This window comes from Lingula anatina, chromosome 6, assembly GCF_051362555.1.
Source record: "Lingula anatina isolate TDL-2025a chromosome 6, LinAna3.0, whole genome shotgun sequence".
Classification (NCBI taxonomy): Eukaryota; Metazoa; Brachiopoda; class Lingulata; order Lingulida; family Lingulidae; genus Lingula; species Lingula anatina.
Window position 1 is genome coordinate 5,765,688 of NC_141772.1, and position 20,347 is coordinate 5,786,034.

At 37.4% G+C, this 20,347-nt stretch overlaps 3 protein-coding genes across 6 annotated transcripts; all 3 read right to left on the reverse strand.

Moving 5' to 3' along the window:
• Nucleotides 1-1,876: 1,876 nt before the first annotated feature.
• Nucleotides 1,877-5,658, reverse strand: LOC147761046 (uncharacterized). The gene is made up of 2 exons (XM_087016047.1): nt 5,578-5,658; nt 1,877-3,314 (listed from the first exon to the last, which is right to left on the reverse strand). Exon 2 carries the CDS (start codon nt 3,287-3,289, stop codon nt 2,744-2,746), a length of 546 nt encoding a protein of 181 aa, XP_086872173.1. The 5' UTR covers nt 3,290-3,314; nt 5,578-5,658; the 3' UTR covers nt 1,877-2,743.
• A 2,779-nt stretch (nt 5,659-8,437) lies between these two features.
• On the reverse strand, nt 8,438-11,464 carry LOC147761047 (uncharacterized). The gene is made up of 2 exons (XM_087015758.1): nt 11,377-11,464; nt 8,438-10,912 (listed from the first exon to the last, which is right to left on the reverse strand). Exon 2 carries the CDS (start codon nt 10,885-10,887, stop codon nt 10,342-10,344), a length of 546 nt encoding a protein of 181 aa, XP_086871884.1. The 5' UTR covers nt 10,888-10,912; nt 11,377-11,464; the 3' UTR covers nt 8,438-10,341.
• Nucleotides 11,465-13,798: 2,334 nt separating this feature from the next.
• LOC106174271 (protein Star) lies at nt 13,799-19,345 on the reverse strand. Of its 4 annotated transcripts, none has more exons than XM_087015818.1 (3): nt 19,171-19,345; nt 15,537-16,012; nt 13,799-14,713 (listed from the first exon to the last, which is right to left on the reverse strand). In XM_087015818.1, the coding sequence occupies exons 2-3, from the start codon at nt 16,007-16,009 to the stop codon at nt 14,305-14,307; spliced, it is 882 nt and encodes a 293-aa protein (XP_086871944.1). In that variant the 5' UTR covers nt 16,010-16,012; nt 19,171-19,345; the 3' UTR covers nt 13,799-14,304. The 4 variants fall into 4 exon arrangements, with proteins under 4 accessions (XP_086871944.1, XP_023930495.2, XP_086871943.1 ...); XM_024074727.2 differs by lacking the exon at nt 19,171-19,345 and adding an exon at nt 17,002-17,112; XM_087015817.1 differs by lacking the exon at nt 19,171-19,345 and adding an exon at nt 16,890-17,093.
• Between the last annotated feature and the right edge of the window lie 1,002 nt (nt 19,346-20,347).

The following is a 20,347-nucleotide window of genomic DNA, read 5'->3' on the forward strand; positions in this document are numbered from 1 at the left end:
CTACCCAGAAGCTTATTTATTAGAATTATTGATCTGCAATGTTGTTGGAGATTCAGTTATACAAATCAACTGCAAAAGGTCAGTCTTATGGGGTTATTTTTTTAATATCTTGAATTTAAATTGACTGTATCCAGGCTACAGAAGTTTGATGAAAAAGTAATTTTCCAAATCTCCAAGCCACCATCAACATTTTTCTTGCACTTTCTCTTTTGACAAAGTTTTATTTAATAATCTTAGCAAAAAATATGATAATAAATAATAACAAAATGTATTATCTAATATCATGAGTCGAGGTTTTATTTTGTGTTTTATTCAGTATGCTATATTTTTTAAAAAAGTAATAAAGATATCCGGGCAAAGAGATTTTATTTATTGTTTTATTTTAATATATATAAGAAAAGTTCAGAATTGCACTGACCCTAGCTATTGTAATTGGATGGAATAAAGTTTGAATTAAAAGTTTGAATTAAAATAATGTCAACATTGTTTTACACAAAAGTAAAATACAATTATGTTAAATAAATTAGATACGTTTTAGACCCACCATAGTCATGCATTTATAATGGGTCAAAAGCCTGGTCCAAGGTTATTAGTTGACCAGCTGATTGCCTTGGTAAATAACAACCAATTCCCATGCAGCCATATTGCTTGTTTCTTTTAAAATTTGTTAAAACTGTTGAGAGGTGTTAAAACAGTTAAAACTGTCCATCTAATATAAATCCATACACTAGCCTACTTGATTCTGGCATCATTATTATTCACATTCTATATATCCAGATACAAAGTTATGTGTTTATGCTAAGTCAACCTTGTAGTGAATCAAAAACATTTAATACATATATGCATAGTATATATAATCATCGATAGTTTCAGTAGCGTGGTTATACCCCAACCTGGAACTGTGGGCTATGGCATAGTCATCGGATTCACTGGACGAAATGCACCAAACACAGTGCCCACTCACGCCGGTGGCTTCAGTCAGTTTGTCATTAACATATCTCGCCCTTTCGTCTACAGAGGCCCATTTAGAGTAGCATTCCACCAACGCTTCATAAACCTCTGCTTTAGTTCCCTCATTCAGTGTACCAGTGGAGCTCTCTTTCCAAGCACAGAAGCCATATTCCCCGTGTTCCTCTTCTCTGAAAAATCCCCCTATCATGCAACTTGTAAATACTTTCATGTTATCTTGTAAATTTTTGTAAATAAGTTTATTAAAAAATGGCAACCTAAAGGTTGAAGTTATACCATATAAGTACTCTACTTCTATGGTTATACATAAAATGGAGTGAGAATAAAATTTACAAATTAAAATAATGATATTCAGGTATAATATAGGATATGCAAACAAAACTTAATGAGATAAAAAAGGGATAAATTAAAATAAATGAGTAAAATAAATTATTGCACAGGCATCTGAAAGTTAGTGTAAAAGAGGATGGAGTAATGATAATTAAATACAATAAAGGCCAAAATAATTTTTAAAAGTAAAAATTAGCCCACTAATGGTTTAACAAAGAGAAAGGAATAAAAGTGTTTTTAAAAAGTTCAATTCTAATTTTTGGTATGTTAAACTTTGACAGGCTATTTCTTAGTCTCCTGTGTGGATTGCAGGTTAAAAGGTAGTTCAGCTTGTCTGTGTCATTTTGTATTTTTGCAAAGAATGATTTGCAGAGTTCAACTCTGCGCTCTTTTAATGTAATAAGTTTTGCTTTGGCTAGAGCATCAACATAAGTTAATTCAGGGAAAATGATCCTAAGTGCCCTTGACTGGATGGATTCTATTATTTTACATTGTTCTCCAGTATTTGTAAGATACTTGTTTAAAAATAGGAATTTTCTTAAAGAATTACTGAATATTTGTTAGAATTTTTAGTGGAGTCATATCTAATAGAAACTAGTAAATGTGTAATGTTATAAATCTAGAAAAAGTATAATCGAGTAACAGAAATTATTTGCAATACTTTCAAAATGAAATAATTAGAATATTCAAACAAAGAAATTTAAATTCATTTATTTAAGCAAGTTCAAAATATTGATAGAAACAAGAAACGGATGGATTAAAGCCAGATTGAAATCATGCCCATTGGCCATGGGTTAACTTATAATACACATTATAAAGTGCAAGCTTAATTAATCTGATTCATTAATATTCCAGTACATTGATATTTAGTATCACAATGTTGACTGTTCCAGATATGTAACCATACCCTTCTGTTGGACTACAGGCTGTGGTAAAGTACAGTAATCGGTAAATTTTGCCCAGTATTAGTATAACTTTTACTGGTTTCTTCAGCCAGTTACTTGTTGCATATCCTGTCTGATACTTTCTATTGAACTTAATAAGATATTACTAAGATAAATCTCTTGTGTTACTTCTTTGGCTAATGTGACAAAATAAAATTTTGAATATATAAATAAAAACCTATATATATCCTTTAGTTATCGCAGAGAAATATATATTAAATGTTCACACAGTTAATAAAAACAGCATAGAGCTCAAGGATTACATAGAACTAAAAAGTCACTGCTTGATTTGCACCAGTCATAATGCAAAATGAAAATATTGCAGTTGTTGGTACATGATATGGTTGTAGTGTAGGGAGAATTTCAACAATGCAAAAGATAATAATATTATATGATAATGACAACCTTCCCTACGACTTGCCTCTTTTAATTATCTATCTCAGTCTATCCATGTAGCCCTTGGTTCTCACATCATTATAGTCAAATCATCCAGATAAAAGTTATGTGATAGTGCAATTGTTGAAACCCCAAGAAGTTTCATACATAAATGCATAGTAGATGAAGCCATCTATATTTTTAGTAGTGTGAGTATATCCTGATCTTGGGGTGTGGGCTATGGCATAGTTTTTGGAATTACTAGGAAGAAAGCGCAATACACAGTGTCCATCCACACCCGTGGCTTCAATCAGTTTATCTCTTATGTATACTACCCTTAATAGGTCTCCAGAGTCCTGTCTAGCATAGTGTTCCACCAAAACTTTATAAACTTCTGCTGTTATTCCTTCATTCGGTGAAACATTGGTGCAACATTTCCAAACCCAAAATCCATAGTCCCCATGTTCCTCTTCTCTATTAAAGCCTACTTCAAACATGCCTCCCCAGCCTGGTTGACTGCCTTTCTTATATACTACAGCCGAGTAAGTTCCCCCACAGTGCTTCTCACAGTACTCCTTGATGACCTTGGCTTTCTCATGTATGGTACTCATGCTGCAGGTTATCCCTGGGAGGCTGAAGCTGCGGAAAATGGTCTCTGCATTCGTGGACATGATGGCACGTGATGTTAAGAAATAACTGAAATAATGAAAATGGGTGTTTTTTTAATGTGCAAATAAAGGAGTTAAATCCGGTAAGATTCCCTGAATTGACTGAGACATTTTCAATAGTGCATAGCATATATTCCCATGGCTGAATCTGCTCCAATTGTGCCCCCCCCCCCCCACCCCCCCCACCCCCACACACACACACCAAGAAAATTAATAAGATGTCAATAACTGTACTCACGGGGCCGTAGCGATAGTCCGAAGGTTTAATAGTCCGAAGGTTCATTGGTCCGAAGGTTCAATGGTCCGAATGTGCATTGAAGGTTCATTGGTCCGAAGGTTCATTGGTCCGAAGGTTCGATAGTCCGAAGGTTCGATAGTCCGAAGGTTCGATAGTCCGAATGTAGGCCCGCTGTATAAGTGTATAGTGAATTACATGTACAGGGGCGGATCCAAGATTATTTGAAGGGGGGTCCGCGGTTGCAAAGCCCCCACCCCCCTTGGCGTAGGATCTGGGGCCCGCTAAAGGGCCCCGAAAATTGTTGGTGTCTCAAAATGACCACCTATTTATCTAGAGACACATCTGTGAATATCTGTAAAAAATCTATCAGTCGCCCTGGTAGAGGTTTTAAAAGTTAGGTCTGCACGGGCAAAAATAACGTCAATACTAGCATATTACATTAGTTACAAAAAAAAAAAAAAAAAAAAAAAAAAAAAAAAAAAAAAAAAAGAAAAAACAGATCTTGATGTTTTTCATGGGATTGGAAGTTGACGATATTTAACTGCAAAGGTTTATTTTGTAAAATCAAATGGAAATTTTCTCACGAGTCACAAGTGTATCTACTTTTTGCAGAGTACGTTTTTCTTCGTTTAAATGAATTTGTTACAAGGACAGCATTTTTGATGTTGTTCATCAGATTAGAAGTTTAACTGTTTTAGAATATTTCAACATGTTCAAACTGCCTTCTCACTTGTATTTTACGTTTAATAAATAAATAAATAAATAAATAAATAAATAAATAAATAAATAAATAGGCCCACCGGGTTGATATGGCGTTGCCACATTTCTATTCAGATTATAAACGTTTCAGCACCTTCAGTATTGCTGGGGAAGAGGGGGTGGAATTAAATATGTATTACTATTTGTGGATATTTGAGCATTGTATTCTGATACAATTTTTATGTTTAAAGGCCTAGTAAGGGAAAAGCTTGTTTTCGAAAATGCTCGTAATTTTTGTTTATATGCCAAGTTTACACTCCAGTTAATTCATCCTCATCCCTATGAGTAATAGGCCTACTATACTGCTGGCGGAACGGCCCTTTTTTTTTTTTTTTTTTTTTTTTTTTTTTTTTTTTTTTTTTGGGGGGGGGGGTGGGGGGGGAGGGGAGGGGAGTGGGCTGTGCGAACAACAACATAGTTTGTTTGGAAATGCAATTATTCTATAACTTTTACATAATTTAAGAAATGTGTAGGTTAGAAGAATTTGAATTCTAATCATAGTATCTTAAGACATCGTAAGAAAATGTCATTATAGGCGTCCTCTCATTTTATGCGTTCCAATCTTTATTCAATATTTCATGTGAAACATGTATGGTGTTCATGAGTTGGAAAGGGTAGCCATTGCATATCCCCAAACTTCCCCACATTGTAAAGAGTAGTTCACGGAAACAATACGACCTATATGGATAATTTTCACGTGCGTTTCGGTCGCACTCAAAACGAAATGATAAAGATTCTAGAAGCTGAGTTCACACGAAAGTTAATCACCCCCTAGCAGCTCCAGGATTGCTAATCTGATTGCATACAGTGAGAATCCTGGTGGAGTTGGATCAATCTACGTAGAATGATAGTTTCGTTGGGAACGCACCCTTAGATTCCGTTTGTAATTATAATTCTTAAAATCGAAGAACATCTTAAAATGTTTCGGACTATCGAACCTTCGGACTAATGAACCTTCGGACTATCGAACCTTCGGACTAATGAACCTTCGGACCAATGGACCTTTAATTTTCGGACTAATGAACCTTCGGACCAATGAACCTTTTTGTTGAAAATCTGATGAAAAATTTACGAATTTTCGGACCAATGAACCTTCGGACCAATGAACCTTCGGACTATCGAGACGCCCCCGTACTGACCACAGTACAATTAGGTAGCATGTGCCAAATATGTTATAAATGTTAATTACTATCTACCTTAAGGTAGAATTCTTAATAGTCTGGAATCTTTTAAGTTTCCTGATGAATAATGTCGTATTTTTATACTACATCACTATTAAAATAGTAATACTCACATGTGAAGGCTACTTGTAGTCGGAATGAACCCTTATACACCAAGTATTTCTTTTACCATATACATGTATGTACACGCTATGGTCTAGAAACCAGAAAGAGATGATTAAATACCACTATATACTTATATATGAGCATGTGACAGTGATATTTTTATCACCAGATAAAGGTGGGCGGTTGCTTGCAATAGGTTATATATAATGTTGATAGCTAGAGTTAATAGTAGGAAGGCGTAAGGTACAAAATAACAACTGCAGATTTAGAATTAACTTAAGTGTCCACTTGTGTATTTCAGACACTCCATTGTACTTGAACTATGTTAAGTGGGTATACAGCATTGGTCAAAAAGGTTGTCCCACCTCCATTTCCATGTACTTTTATTTACAAATGATGACCTAACAGCTGTTAATTGTTAGAAATAGTGTTTTTTATCACGTATACCGTGTCTAACATGATTAATGGTTTAAAAAATACAAAATAGTGGTGAAAATATACATATTTTATACCATTTAGTAAAATTTATAAGAGGTACCCCCTCAAATCGACGGTTTCACTGTGACTTCTAAAGATGTAAAGAAATGACTATAATATAAAAAGACGCCATCAAATGTCACCAAATTCACACACAATTAGCATTAGGGTGTGCTCATTAAAGATCACGTGCCTAACAGCGTGTGTGTCTACCGCGTACTGCAATTTCCTGTATACGGCGCGACAAGCCTTCAACACGGGTTACAATTCTGTTTTGTGGGATATTGTCCCATTCTTCTTAAACAAGTTGGGGGAGTTGGTCCACGTTTTTATGGGGTTGGTTCTCCTTTGCATTGCACACTCCAATACATGTCACAGTTGATTAGTAAGTTTGATATCAGGGCTCAAAGATGGTGGTTCCATCCTTAGACCATTATGTTTCTTCAACAAACAGTTGCCAGGCGAGAGGTGTGAGCAAGTGTGCAGTCATGATAAAGCCTGAAGTTAACCCCAAAGTCAGTTCTTGAAGATGGAATGAGATATCAGCTGAGAATGCTACGTTCAGTGGTCCCACAGGCACCTGAACCTGGCCATCCATCACTGGAAGGAAGTTGATTTTGATGCAGAATCAAATTATTTCTTGTATCCTATCGATGGTCAAAGAGGGTCCATAGACATGTTAAAAAATGCCTCTTGGAAGGGTGTGTGCAGGATAATATCGCCTGAGGTGTTAGATCAATCCGCATTTGGAGAACATTCCAAGCCCATGGTATTAGTACATTGTTCCTTTTGGAACAAAACGTAACAGGGGCATTTTGATGTAACATTCTCAACAGAAATCTCACTCCATTTGCAAGAGGTGACTTCAGGGATACTACTGGCTTCATTGTGACGACGCACTTGCTCACAGCTCTCGTCTGGCAAACGATTTGTTGCAGAAACACAGGGCTCTGAGGATGGGACAACCGTCTTTGAGTCCTGATATTAATCCTACTGAGCACCTGTGGCATGAATTGGAATGTGCATTGCAGAGGAGAACCAATTCCTAAATAATCATGACCAATTCCGCCACGCTCTTTAGGATGAATGGGACAATATCCCACATAACAGAATTGTTACCCATGTTGAAGGCTTGTCGCGCCGTCTACAGGAGATAATTGCAGTAGTTGCGGTAGACGCACACGCTGTTAGGCACGTGATCTTTAACGAGCACACCCTAATGCTAATTGTGTGTGAATTTGGTGACATTTGATGGCACCTTTTCAATTTTATAGACATTTCTTTACATCTGTAGAAGTAACAGTGAAACAGTCGATTTGAGGGGGTACCTCTTATAAATTTTACTAAATGGTATAAAATATGTATATTTTCACCACTATTTTGTATTGTTTTAACCATTAATCATGTTAGACGAAATGGGGGTGGGACAACCTTTTTGACCAATGCTGTATAGGGTAAGAAAGAATGATTTGAAAATTATAAAATAATTATTTATATTTTTCAATCCAGTGAACTCGAAACTGGACAAGAAAACTTCTCTCCAGGGGTGGTAATTTCTTGCTTTATGCCACAATCCAAGAAGGGCTTAATGTTTGCGATGCAATATTATGTAATATAATAGATTTTACGTAAGATTATACAACAATATATAAGATTACATAATATTGTGTAACATAATAAATATAATGGTATGTAATATTATATTATGTTACATAATATTATATATATGTAACATGACAAAATCAGTAATATACGATATTAATTGATCCCAGGACAATAAAGTAAAATGCTGTTACATTTCAATTGTAAAACAATTGGGTTACGTGATTCCGATGATGATTGATCCTAAACTAGTAGGATGAAATGTCGGACTATAAAATAATTTGTGTGGTTACGTCATAATTACGTAACCCACTAATTTAGCTTAAAACAATAGGCATACGTGTTGTTCTTAACATTATGCAACCTTATTTAGCGTTATATAATATTATGCAATATTATATGATGTTAAGTAAAATTACGTAATCAATGTTGGTTACAAGTTATTACGTCACAATTGCATGACAGGTCCCCCTCGGGTCCCCCTTCGAAATATGTTGTGATGCAGCACCATACCTTTTGCGAAAAGTGTGCCGCGTTTAAAGTGACTATCCGCACGAAAACGCATTAGATACTCCAGCGCAGTAGACTAAACCGATGGAGTAACGCCATCCCAGACCCCGCAGGAGGCTAACAATTGACTCCATTCACACATCCCTTCATCCCTTGATTTATCTTTACAAAAGAGTCACCACGATCCCATATGAAGGTATTTTTGACTCCTTGACACATCATTAAAAAATAACAACAACAAAGAATTTACTTTAAAGAAAAAGGCTTTAATCACTGAAACATAAATCAAATACAACAGGAAAACACATTTTAACAATGAAAACCGATGCTTATTAACACTCACTGTGGCAAATCGCTGCCAGGCTGAGAGCACCACAGTTCCTAATTATCATTATTCTGTACATTTATTACAAGGCTAGTGGTGTCATAATGCCATTCTACTGACAGTAAAATTACTAGTATAATACTTTTTTCTTTGGCAAAAAGTTCCATGATAAAAGTTCCACTTTTTTTTTAGAAAAAGAGCCCTGTTTTAAATTGCTGTGTAAGGGCCTGTGAAATAGAAAAAAAAAAAACAGAATATATCAAAGCACTTCAGATCGCCCACCAGTCGCCCAAGAAAGCCTATACGCCGTTCATCGGTCTTGCAGGAGGGAGACAAAGATTGTAGTCACCTCTGGTCACCTCTTGATTGCCGACCATGGTACAGAAAACGAAAGGATGTCCAGCTGTTGCTTACACATCACTCTAGGGCCCCCTGCATCGTATATAGTAGCATATTCTAATCTAATTGAAACTTATAGCCAATCATAATAAATCTAATTAAATGTATGCAGTGTTTGAGTAAAAAAATTATTACCTTTTTACAATTTGCAATACTTTCAAAATAAAATAATTAGAATATCCAAATAAAGAGATTTTCAATCATTTATTTAAGACAAGTTAACAATACTGCAAGAAACAAAAAAAAGTGGGTTAAAGTTCGAACTGACACCGTGCTCTTTGTTAGGCAAAATTCCACATCAATAAAAAGCAAGTTTAATTTATATGATTAAAATTCATAAATGTACAGATACCTATGTACCTGGCACATATAATGTTGATTTTTCCAGCTACTCTTGGACTACAGGCTGTGTGACATAGTGACAGTTCTTATAGGGCGAAATCTACCCATGCAGTAACATTAATACATGTAGCTTCTTTCGTGCATCTACCTGATGGGTTCCAAAGGGCTTTATATTAAGATACCATTCCAAGAATGCAAAATAAACCTCTTGTGTTCTTCCTTTTTATTAATGTGCCAAAATAAAATATTGAAGACATTACATGAAAACAAGACACCTGCATACATATGAAACTAAATAAATATTTCCACTAGTTATCACAGACTAATACAGGGGAATATTGGTGTGATATATACAGTATATATTTCAGAAACCGAAGGGGGGGGGGGGGGCAAGACCCCTTTACCCCCTCTAAATCCGCCACTGTACTACATTACAATTTTCTCACATTTCATAAATATAGCACAAAAAGGGTATCAAGAATTACCTTAAGGTACATACGAACCGAGCATCGGTCGAGCGTGGATTCCCAGTAACACATGTAAACCACTTCTACTAGTTTCTTATACGACTCAAATAAATTGGACATGCCAAGGGATAAACTGAATAGATCACTCGATCAGCCATAAAAGAGCTTTAGACTGCTCCTTTTCTTTAAATTTCTTGTCAGAAATTTAACCTACTTTTGTGACCTACTTTTCTTCCCCATTGACATACAGCATAAAATGCTACCAGAAAAAAATCCGTTCAAACATCATTTTCAGGTAAAATTAAACAATGCCTTTTGGTAATTCTCTTAGTTATACTACTTGAAACTATATGCTGAAATTTGGTCGTTTTTTTGTGACAAGAAAATTGACTTTGTATGCATCTTTAAACTCAAAAATAACCAAATTCTACTTTTTTACATCGATCATAATGCAGAATGAAATCACTGCACTGTTTGTTGCAAGGTTGCAGCATTGCCAGAATTCCACATTGCTAATGAAAGTATTATGAACAGAAATAATAATGAAAACTTTCCCATGCATCCAAACTGTCTTTTGACTATTACTTACTCAATACATCCGTAGTGTTATCGAGTTTGGCATCATTTTATTAAAATCGTCCAAATTAAATTTATATGATAATGCAAGTGTAGTTGAAAATCTCAGACATTTCATAAATATATGCATAGTAGATGAAGCCATCGATAGTTTCAGTAGTGTGAGTATATCCTGATCTCGGGGTGTTGGCTATGGCATAGTCATTGGATTTACTAGGAAGAAAGCGCAATACACAATGTCCATCAACACCGGTGGCTTCAGTCAGTTTATCTTTTACATATGCTGCACTAGAGTTTCCAGAGGCCTCTCTAGCATAATGTTCCACCAAAACTTTATAAACCTCTGCGGTTATTCCTGGCTTCAGTGGAAAACAGAAGCCGTCTTTCCAAACCCAAAATCCATAGTCCCCATGTTCCTCTTGTCTATCAAAGCCCGTGGCATGCGTAAATCCCCTTGATGGTCGACTGACTTTCTTATATACTATAGCTGAGAAAGTTCCCTCACAGTGCTGCTCACAGTACTCCTTGATGACCTTGGCTTTCCCGTTCAATGTGCTCTCGTTGCATGTTATCTCTGGGAAGCTGAAGCTGTGGAAAATGGTCTCTTCATTCGTGGGCATGATGGCACATGCAGTTATGAAATTACTGAAAAAATGGATGCTTTGTTGTTATTTCCTTTAAAAATGTGCAAGTAAAAGAGTTTAACACGGTAAGATGCCCTGAATTGACTGAAACACTTTCAATAGTGCAACATGCATGTACTGTACATAACATATGCACCCATGGCTGATTCTGTTCCAATTGCCCCCCCCCCCCCCCCCCACACACACACACATACCAAGAAAATTAATAGGAAGCCAATAAATCCACCCGCCACAGTACAATCAGGTAGCATGTGCCAAATATGTTATAAATTATAGCTTCTACAGGTACCTTTTATTATTGTCTGGCGGTTTTTGAATTAGCGTTTTAGAAACTAATAACTGTACACGTATCTTCCATTCACTTCCTTGAATAATTACAAATTAAAATAAAACTTAAAATGCAGAGTTCAATCTCTTAAATAAGTTTCCTGATAAATAATTTAGCATTATTATAGTAATACTCACATGTGAAGGCTACTTGTAGTCGGAATGAACCCTTATACACCAAGTATTTCTTTTACCATATACATGTATGTACACGCTATGGTCTAGAAACCAGAAAGAGATGATTAAATACCACTATATACTTATATATGAGCATGTGACAGTGATATTTTTATCACCAGATAAAGGTGGGTGGTTGCTTGCAATAGGTTATATATAATGTTGATAGCAACAGGTAGAGTTAATAGTAGGAAGGCGTAAGGTACAAAATAACAACTGCAGATTTAGAATTAACTTAAGTGTCCACTTGTGTATTTCAGACACTCCATTGTACTTGAACTATGTTAAGTGGGTATATAGGGTAAGGAAGAATGATTTGAAAATTATTAAATAATGACTTTATTTTTCAATCCAGTGGCATGTAAATCCTGTAAGTAGTAATTAAAACCCCGGAGAGGTAGTTAAAAGGATAAGGCCCTGAAGGGACCCTCTTACTATGTACTTTATTTCTTGCCATATGCATTTTATTATATATTTTACTACATTATAAAGAAAAAAATGTTTATTTGGGTGGCATAACAAGTGTATACTTATATATGAGCATGTGACGCTGATATTTTTATCACCAGATAAAGGTGGGCGGTTGCTTGCAATAGGTTATATATAATGTTGATAGCAACAGGTAGAGTTAATAGTAGGAAGGCGTAAGGTACAAAATAACAACTGCAGATTTAGAATTAACTTCAAGTGTCCACTTGTGTATTTAAGACACTCCATTGTACTTCAACTATGTTAAGTAAGTATTTAGTATAAAAAAGAATGATTTCAAATTATATATATATATATATATATATATATATATATATATATATATAATAAAAGAAAAAGAAGAACAGCAACTTTCTTGCCCCGACCGGTTTCTTTCTTTCTTCAGGGGGTTTTGTTTATTTGTTACTAGGTGATGTCATAAAGGCTTAAATGTGACGTCTTTAACAATGAGTGTTTAATTGTTACTTTTACCAATGCTTTTATCTATTCAATGTAGGTTTATACTTATTAATGAATAGATTATCCCACGGTTATGCCACCCAATGAATGATAAATCTATTCATTAATAAGTATAAACCTACATTGAATTAAATTGAAATTGAGTTAAATTGAGTTATATTGATAGCGAGAGATCAATTTACCCATTAGACGGTGCCAGGTACAAAAGAACAGTTATCATGATATTATTTTTAATCTGCGTTAATTGCAGATATAGTTGTAATCATACTGTTTTGGGGGTGTATGTTATCCACTAAAAAGAATGATTATTTTTTTTAATATTGATAATCTTTTCCAGCTATAGGCCTATTCAAATATGAACTATTTAAATTTTTTGATATAGTTTCATCAATTAATCAATAGTTTTTATGTGTTCATTAATACTGATGGTGGTTCAATGTTTCAAATCCAACTGCACACAATTGGATTTAAAGTTTGAACCACACTACCGTATCTGATCAAAATAATTTTGTGAAACAGATCTACACATGTCACGTGTATAAAATACCCCCCCCTCCTTCAAATAATCCTCGATCCGCCCCTGTCCCCGCCAAGTGAGTAAGAGGGGAGGGGCGAGGGTCGGCTTTTCATCCACAGACCCCCACCCTCAAATAATCCTGGATCCACCCCCGCATACACCTACGAGTAAAACGTACATTTGATAGCAATCCATTAAAAAATAAGGTTTAAGCCCCCTTTACACTGGACGGCGTCCTTTCTGCGTCCAGCAGTACGGCCCCATTTGAGAGTTGAAAAATTATAATACTTTACTTGCTGACAACTGGCCGATCATTGAGCATTCATTCTGATACAAAATCAATGCTCGTGCCTCCATATTAATACCACAGCGCTGCCAAATTTCATGGTCGCAGAAAGGACGCCGTCCAGTGTAAAGGGGGTATTACCAGGGTAAAACGCTATGTTGTTGTTCATACCCAATCGCAGCCGGCAATTTCAAAAGGGGGCGTCTTTTTTTCTGAAAAGGAAACCTAATCAAATTTTACCCTGAAAGGACTTATTTCCATCAAAAAATGGCGATTTGGGTCTGAATCGATATATTCTGTCCGAAATAATTTATCTTGATTTATTGTCGCCATATGTTAATCATGTCTGGGAGTAATGGTGTACGTATAACGGTAATTTACAGGGGGTGTATCGAAGTGGGGATCTATCAGTGTAGGGTCATAACGATGCGAGTTGTGCAAAATTTTACGGGGGGGGGGGGGGGGGAGGGGGAGGGGGGAGTGTCGTTACGGGGGAGTATGTGTGCATGGTCGTATCGATTCATGTTTAAACTTAAAAGTTATCGGTAAAGTATCTAATGAATGATTGGGACACTTACTTTTAATTTATTGAGGAGGTGTATTTAAAACACACTACTCAAGTTTGTAGAATGTTTTTGCCATTTCAACATTTTTATTGAAATATGATTGTAATGGTGCCTGTTAAACGTGACACAGTGACGGATAGGCCTATAATGCATGCATGGTACATAAAATCACTAGCGGGGATTGGAATTGCAACACTTTAAAAAGTACAGTTTGTAAAAGCAATAATTAAATATTCCATACTCATGTAAACAGTGAAATAGGTAAAACATTACCACGATGTACAAAACTAGACTTAATATGCAAAGGGGAGACTGAAACAATGGAGACAACCCACTACTTTCTTGAGGACACGTGTCCATTGCTAGTTCATCTCAACATCCCTACTATTATACGCTGTGTGTAATGCCTGAATTATTTAGATTTCAAGTCAAATGAATTATATCTATTCAGCCTCTTTTTTCAAACAGTCTGCACATTTGGTCAGATTTCCATGTCAATAAATAAAAAAATTAATAGATATATATATAAATACGGAAAACAATTGTAAAGAGGAAAAATGATCCCCTGATGTTTAGTGGATGTCTTTTCGCACAAACAATAAATCTTGTCCGAGTGGCTGTACTTCTTTATACATTCCGGTTCTATTAAATACCTCTCTAATATCTCTTAACGCCTGAGTATAGTTTTTTGTGAGTTGATGAACTTCGACTGTCCACATATCAACCGTTATTGTATCCCAAGGAAAAGCTTGAAGCACATTCAGTTCCACCCCCTCTACGTCAAGGGAAAAGAAGTCCACGTGCGTTCTGCCCATGGCGCCTAAAAGCGTTTGAATTGGCAGGCAAAGTATTTTTCTCTTTCCTGTAACAGCTATGCGTTTATTTATTGGGTCGATGGCTCCGCTGTCTAAGCTGCTGGACAGCGTGAAGTTAACCCACATGGGTTTATCTGTGATGCAAGACTGGACTATTGTTGCCGCCCTGAAATGATAGTGTCACGTATTTAGATATTACTCGGTAAAATATTAAATACATTTTAGCAGTGGCCAGTCTAAGACCCTGTTCCCATACCTAGATCGATTTAGCAGGATCGACCCATCTCTGATGGGTTTCTTGCTAAACTGCACTCTGCTTGAGTGGCTTAGATACCTGGCACGCCTACTGAAGCTGCTAAACGATATAGTTTATTACCCCCTAACGTCTTCAGTAGGTGTGCTAGACATCAGAGCCGGTTAAGCTGAATGCATTTTAGCTAGAAATCCCTTGGAGATGCGGCGATCTTGCTAGGTCGATCTAGGTATGGGAACGGGGAATACAGCTGGAGAAATGGGTCCCATGAAAGGCACAGGTCGACGCAGAGAATCGTGCTATGAATAAACCTCGGACATATATGTGAATACATGTAGTTAAAAAAGCCATATGTGACCTTGGCAGAAGGTATGTATACAGGAAAGAGGACCAGCAGGTCCAAACATTTCAATGTTTGGACCTGCTGGTCCTCTTTCCTGTATACGTACCTTCGTATTAAAATACGATCTCCCCAAAAATCGTCCAAATAATACCCATAATAAAACTGTGCAGTAGTATCTACGATATTGCAACGGCCTACGAGTTACCGACTTTTTCAAAAAAAGTTTCAGCTTGACAAAATCGCAGAGGCTACAGAGGCTATGAAGCCCTGCGATTTCGCACGGCCACCTGCCTCCGCACGGGATTTACGGGCAGCATGCGTGCATAGTACGCACACCGCGTGACAAATGTGTGTGACCAGGCCTACGTAATTGCAAGACCAATTATAACATACCTGTTTTTCATGACAAGTTGCTCAAAATTTCTAGGGTCGGGTTCAATTAGTATCCCGGTCCAATTGCGTGATATTTCAAAAAACAATGAGTTGCTGTCCGTTTCTCCATCCCAGGCACCGGCCTCCACAAAGAACCCGTCGAGTTTTTGGCGCAGACATTTATCGACCACTTTACTTTGTCCGCTATGGGAAAAATGAACTGCGTTGGGCGTTGTGAGATTCCGAGGCCTCTTGGACGGCGCATACAGCAATCTACGCCTCACGAACTCCAGCAGCCTGGGATCGAGCGCTTCCACTGTCCCTGAGAGGAGATCTTGAAGAACATCTATTTCCGCATCGCTACTTCTGTTGGTGTCAAAAATGGAGGCAGGTTTTCGACTGTTGGAGACGTGGTTGAGGTAAAAATTCAGAAGTATCAGTGCAGTGGCAGTGGCAAACACACACTCCAAAAGGAACCTTCCTGCGGTTTTCATTTTCTACAAAAAAATATTATATTGATAGAAGTTGATCTGTGTAGTAGTGTTACTCATAATGTTGAATATTTAAACAGTTCATTTTCAACACAATTTAACTGAAAGCATACCTGGAAAACTTTCGTCCCAACACTTCGGACTTCATCAGTCATGCTGAATTTACGCTACAGTGTATAGTGAACAGTCAAGTGAGAACTGTTCACTATAACACTGTTACAAATGTAAGACAGTTTGCGCCTACCCCGTCCTTGTTTAGCTCATACATAGTGACCAGAACCTGATTTCAATTCACACCATCCACAGGAGCATACAAATTCAGTCTTGTTAGAACTCTACACCACAGGGCAGGGCAAATCACATCGGAATCCACAGAGCTAGGTAAAGAACTGAACCATGTGAATGGTGCATTGGAAAGGTGTCACAATCCACACTGGGCAAGTAGTAAAATCTCCAACAGTTTCCTAGAGTTCAATGCTAGGAGATCGATAGTCATTCTGTATGAAAAGGGTAGGTCTGAACATCTGAGGCGCATTTTCAAAAAACATAAAGACAACGTCAGCTTTAAACCACGTCAGACGCTGAAGGAAAATGCTTTGCCGCCCTAAGGATAAAACTTACGAAAAGGACTTCAGGGGGGCCCATATTCAAAATTTCATTCAAAAGACATGAGGGCAGTGGGTGGAACCAAATATGCATAGGCGAAACTGAGAGGTCTTTACAGGCTAGAGTGAGTTAACGGGGACGGATCCAGAGATAATTTCTGACAGTCTTCCAAATTTACTTTGTTGATCCATCCTCAATTTTTGACCGTCTTCCGACAGAAAAAAAATAAAATAAATAAAAATTAGATGCCCATCAATGTAAACTTGACAAATCTGACCGTCTTTCGGAAGACCCAGAAGACGGCCTCAATCCGCCCCTGGTTAAGGAACACCGAAAACCAAGTTGTTCCAACACATCTGAGGTTTCACAACACATCAACGTTGAGGCACCTGATCACACCATCATTTGAGACAATGCGGAGATTTTGAACCGTGACGTGAAAGAAGATGTGCACATTTGGGCCCACAGACCGTCACTAAACAAGGACTCAACTGGGACAGTGTTTTAGTGAACAGTTCTCACAAAACCGTTCACTATACACCAAAGAGTTCTCACAAAATTGTGAGGACTCCTTGCTATACGCTGTCACGAAACTTCAGTGTGACTGATGAAGCCCCAAGTGTTGGGACGAAAGCTTTCCAGGATGCTTTCAGCTTATTTTGTAGAAATTCAACAGTTTTAAATTTCATTATATTATATTATATTATATTATATTATATTATATTATATTATATTATATTATATTATACATTTAAGATCGTCAATCGACCATGCAGTTACAACTGCAACCTTCTGGGGACCTGTTGCCGACTACTTGCGGCCGGTTAGAGACTTGATAGCGACCAAGCGACTGAAGACTGCCAATCAACCGTGCAGTTGCAAGTAGTATGTTTTTGTGTGTGTGTGTGTGTGTGTGTGTGTGTGTGTGTGAGAACAGATAAAGCTAGTAATTCTTAAAGTTGCTGGACTCATGTTGGTTAAGCCCACTAGAACAAACAATTCTTCCGCTCGCGTAGTTTATTAAAACATTTTTTAATTAAATGGGCCTATGTATATTGAGAATGTGTGATAACAGATGAGTCTGATAGCTCAACATGCCACCCCTGTGAGACGGCACGGTCATCATTAACGTAATCCGACTACGTAGCTCATTAACTTTCAGACCTAGCGAAAGGTGGGCATTCCTAAAGCACGATATTTACCAAATAAACAAAAGACGCGCACGCACATCAGTCATTTGACCAGTTAACAAGTCATTTATCAAAGGGCACTGGTCCAAGTTTGCTACGATATGCGTATGATTTTGTTGGGCTCTTTTTTATACATGTACTGCTTACATAAGCCATGCACAAAATAAGATCAAAGGGGTTGGTTTTTGTCAAAAAAATGACACGAAGAGTCATATGAAGGGGGGGGGGGTCGGCGAGGGGGGGATGGGATCACTTTCATATACTTTTCATACTTAGGGCGCATTCCATGGATTTTAGATCGATCTATCCCCGTGGGGAGTCTCACTAGATTACTGTCAGAAAATCCGGCTTAAATGTCCGTCCCGCCTACTACAAGCTGTAAGGCGGTAATTAACTTTCGTGCCCGCTCGGCTGACAGCTATTTAGCGCGAACCCCCAGGGAGTTAGGTCGATCTAGTTGGATCGATCTAATCTCTGGGAATGGGGTCTTAGGCTCCATTATATGATTTGTGATGGATACTGAAAGCATTCTACCCTGTATTTGTATTCAAGGTCTGATAGAAGCAGTTTGAAATCAGGTATACTCATTAAAAGTTTTCTATAATATTTGTCTTTTTACTTAAAGGATTATTAGGTACAGAAGTTCACTATTACAGGTTCCGTCTAGAAGGAGCTGTAATTGAACGTGCATTTCCCAGGTATACTTAGTTTAAGCTTTTACTTTGCCTTTTCCTCTTTAAAGTCTATCCAATCTGCCCAACACTTATCCAACCAAAAAAAGATGCCAAAAATATTCTCCGTCAATATTTTAAAAGATACATAATTGAGAATGTTTGCAGTGTGTTCTGTGGAAATGAGTATTGTCGCTATAATCCGAAAATTGATACATGGCAATTCGATATCAAAAGTTATCTAAAGCGGTTAAATAAAAATCTTATCCCCCATTTTTCTATAATCTAACTGTTGACATAATACGTTCATACGTTTCATTTGTTAATTATTTACTTTTTACATTCGAGAGTACCATAGTAAATTAGAACAAAAAGGATGGGACAAGTAAGATTTCGGAAATATTTCTCAAAATTTTAGCGTCGGTGCCGAGACTCCGAAAGTCACTTTATTTTGTGGAATGGCCAATTGCATGACAACATTAGCATGCATCATTTTATCCAGAATTTAAAGGAATCATCTAATATACTTATAAACCCTCTTCTGTAAATATCTCACCGTTAAGATTTTTGAAAATGCTGCGGTTTTATGAATTGTCTTGAAGGATTTAACTTTAAAAAAAGATTCAGATGAAGTAAGCTTTGAAAAATAAAGTGGCCTGAAAAACCAAGTAGTCATAGCAGAAGTAGCCCTACTCACATGTTAGACTATATGTAGTGAAAAAAACATTATGTTGCGCAGTCCTTTCACAATACACACTATCCCACTATGGTGAATTCAGTGAATTACTTCGGCCTGCGACTGGTGTTCTTCTTTGAAGAGCTTATTAACTGTCACTATCTCACTATCTATTGGTACTACGTGTTACATACCAACAGGCATGCATGTGGCACTGGTATGTCTTTAATCACCTGAAGTCTACTGGAGTGTTGAATGTACACCGTGGTAAAATATATATCTGAATTACACTTGCCATGCGATGTCCGCACGGCGCTCCTATACTGCCCGTACTTCAAGTCCCTTTTACAATGAAAAGCGACCTGCAAATCACGTGCGTCCATTCTACGACCGAAAATGTGACCAAGACGCTCAATGGTCACCAAAGCAAGAAAATCGTGTTCGGTGTAAATGCTCCTGCGACCAATCCATTTGCATCCTTTGAACGACCAAATCTGGATTATCCTGTATGACAACGAGCGACCTGTGCGTCCAGTGAACGACTTGTCTGCCTCCCCTGTACGCCCTCTGTGCGTCCTCTGTGCAACCTACGCAGCACATTATATAACTATCAGTACTACGTGTTACATACCAACAGGCATGCATGTGGCACTGGTATATGTCTTTAATCACCTGAAATCTACTGGAGTGTTGAATGTACACCGTGGTAAAATATATGAATCTGAATTACGCTTGATATGCAGTACAGACCGCAGAAAATTTCTGATGCGTGTAATTATTTTTAATTGAGTCGCGGGCATGTGCACGCGGCTCGTATTAGTAATGTAATCGTTCCTATATCACTTTGATTGGTTCCAGTCAACTTTATTTGTCTCACTTCATTACAACTTATCTAACGTTACGATGCAACGCGGTCTGTCACGCCAATACTCGAGGTACAAAACCAGGCAGCGGCCTAGAAATAAACAGAGTTTTTACATTTTATAACCAAGCTGTGGTGTTGTGTTGCTTTTCTCTCCAGGCATAACCCAAGTCGGGAATCGTGGACCAAACCTTGAATCTTCAGTAGACTGATTAGAGCCCTTGGAGTAGGCCTAAAATATACCCCGCGGTATCTGTAAGAACGCAGTACAATGCGATATGCGCACGGTGCTGGTATACTGTTCGTACTCTTAAGTCCCCTTAAAGCCTCGGTCAC

Excerpts from the sequence above, each read along its gene's own strand:
- LOC106174271 (XM_087015816.1), bottom strand. The coding sequence starts at position 16,161 with ATGACTGATGAAGTCCGAAGTGTTGGGACGAAAGTTTTCCAG. Across the intron at positions 16,013-16,119 it reads TTGGGACGAAAGTTTTCCAG|AAAATGAAAACCGCAGGAAG; the intron begins GTATGCTTTCAG and ends ATTTTTTTGTAG. Across the intron at positions 14,714-15,536 it reads CAACTTGTCATGAAAAACAG|GGCGGCAACAATAGTCCAGT; the intron begins GTATGTTATAAT and ends CTATCATTTCAG.
- LOC147761046 (XM_087016047.1), bottom strand. The coding sequence starts at position 3,289 with ATGTCCACGAATGCAGAGACCATTTTCCGCAGCTTCAGCCTCCCAGGG.
- LOC147761047 (XM_087015758.1), bottom strand. The coding sequence starts at position 10,887 with ATGCCCACGAATGAAGAGACCATTTTCCACAGCTTCAGCTTCCCAGAG.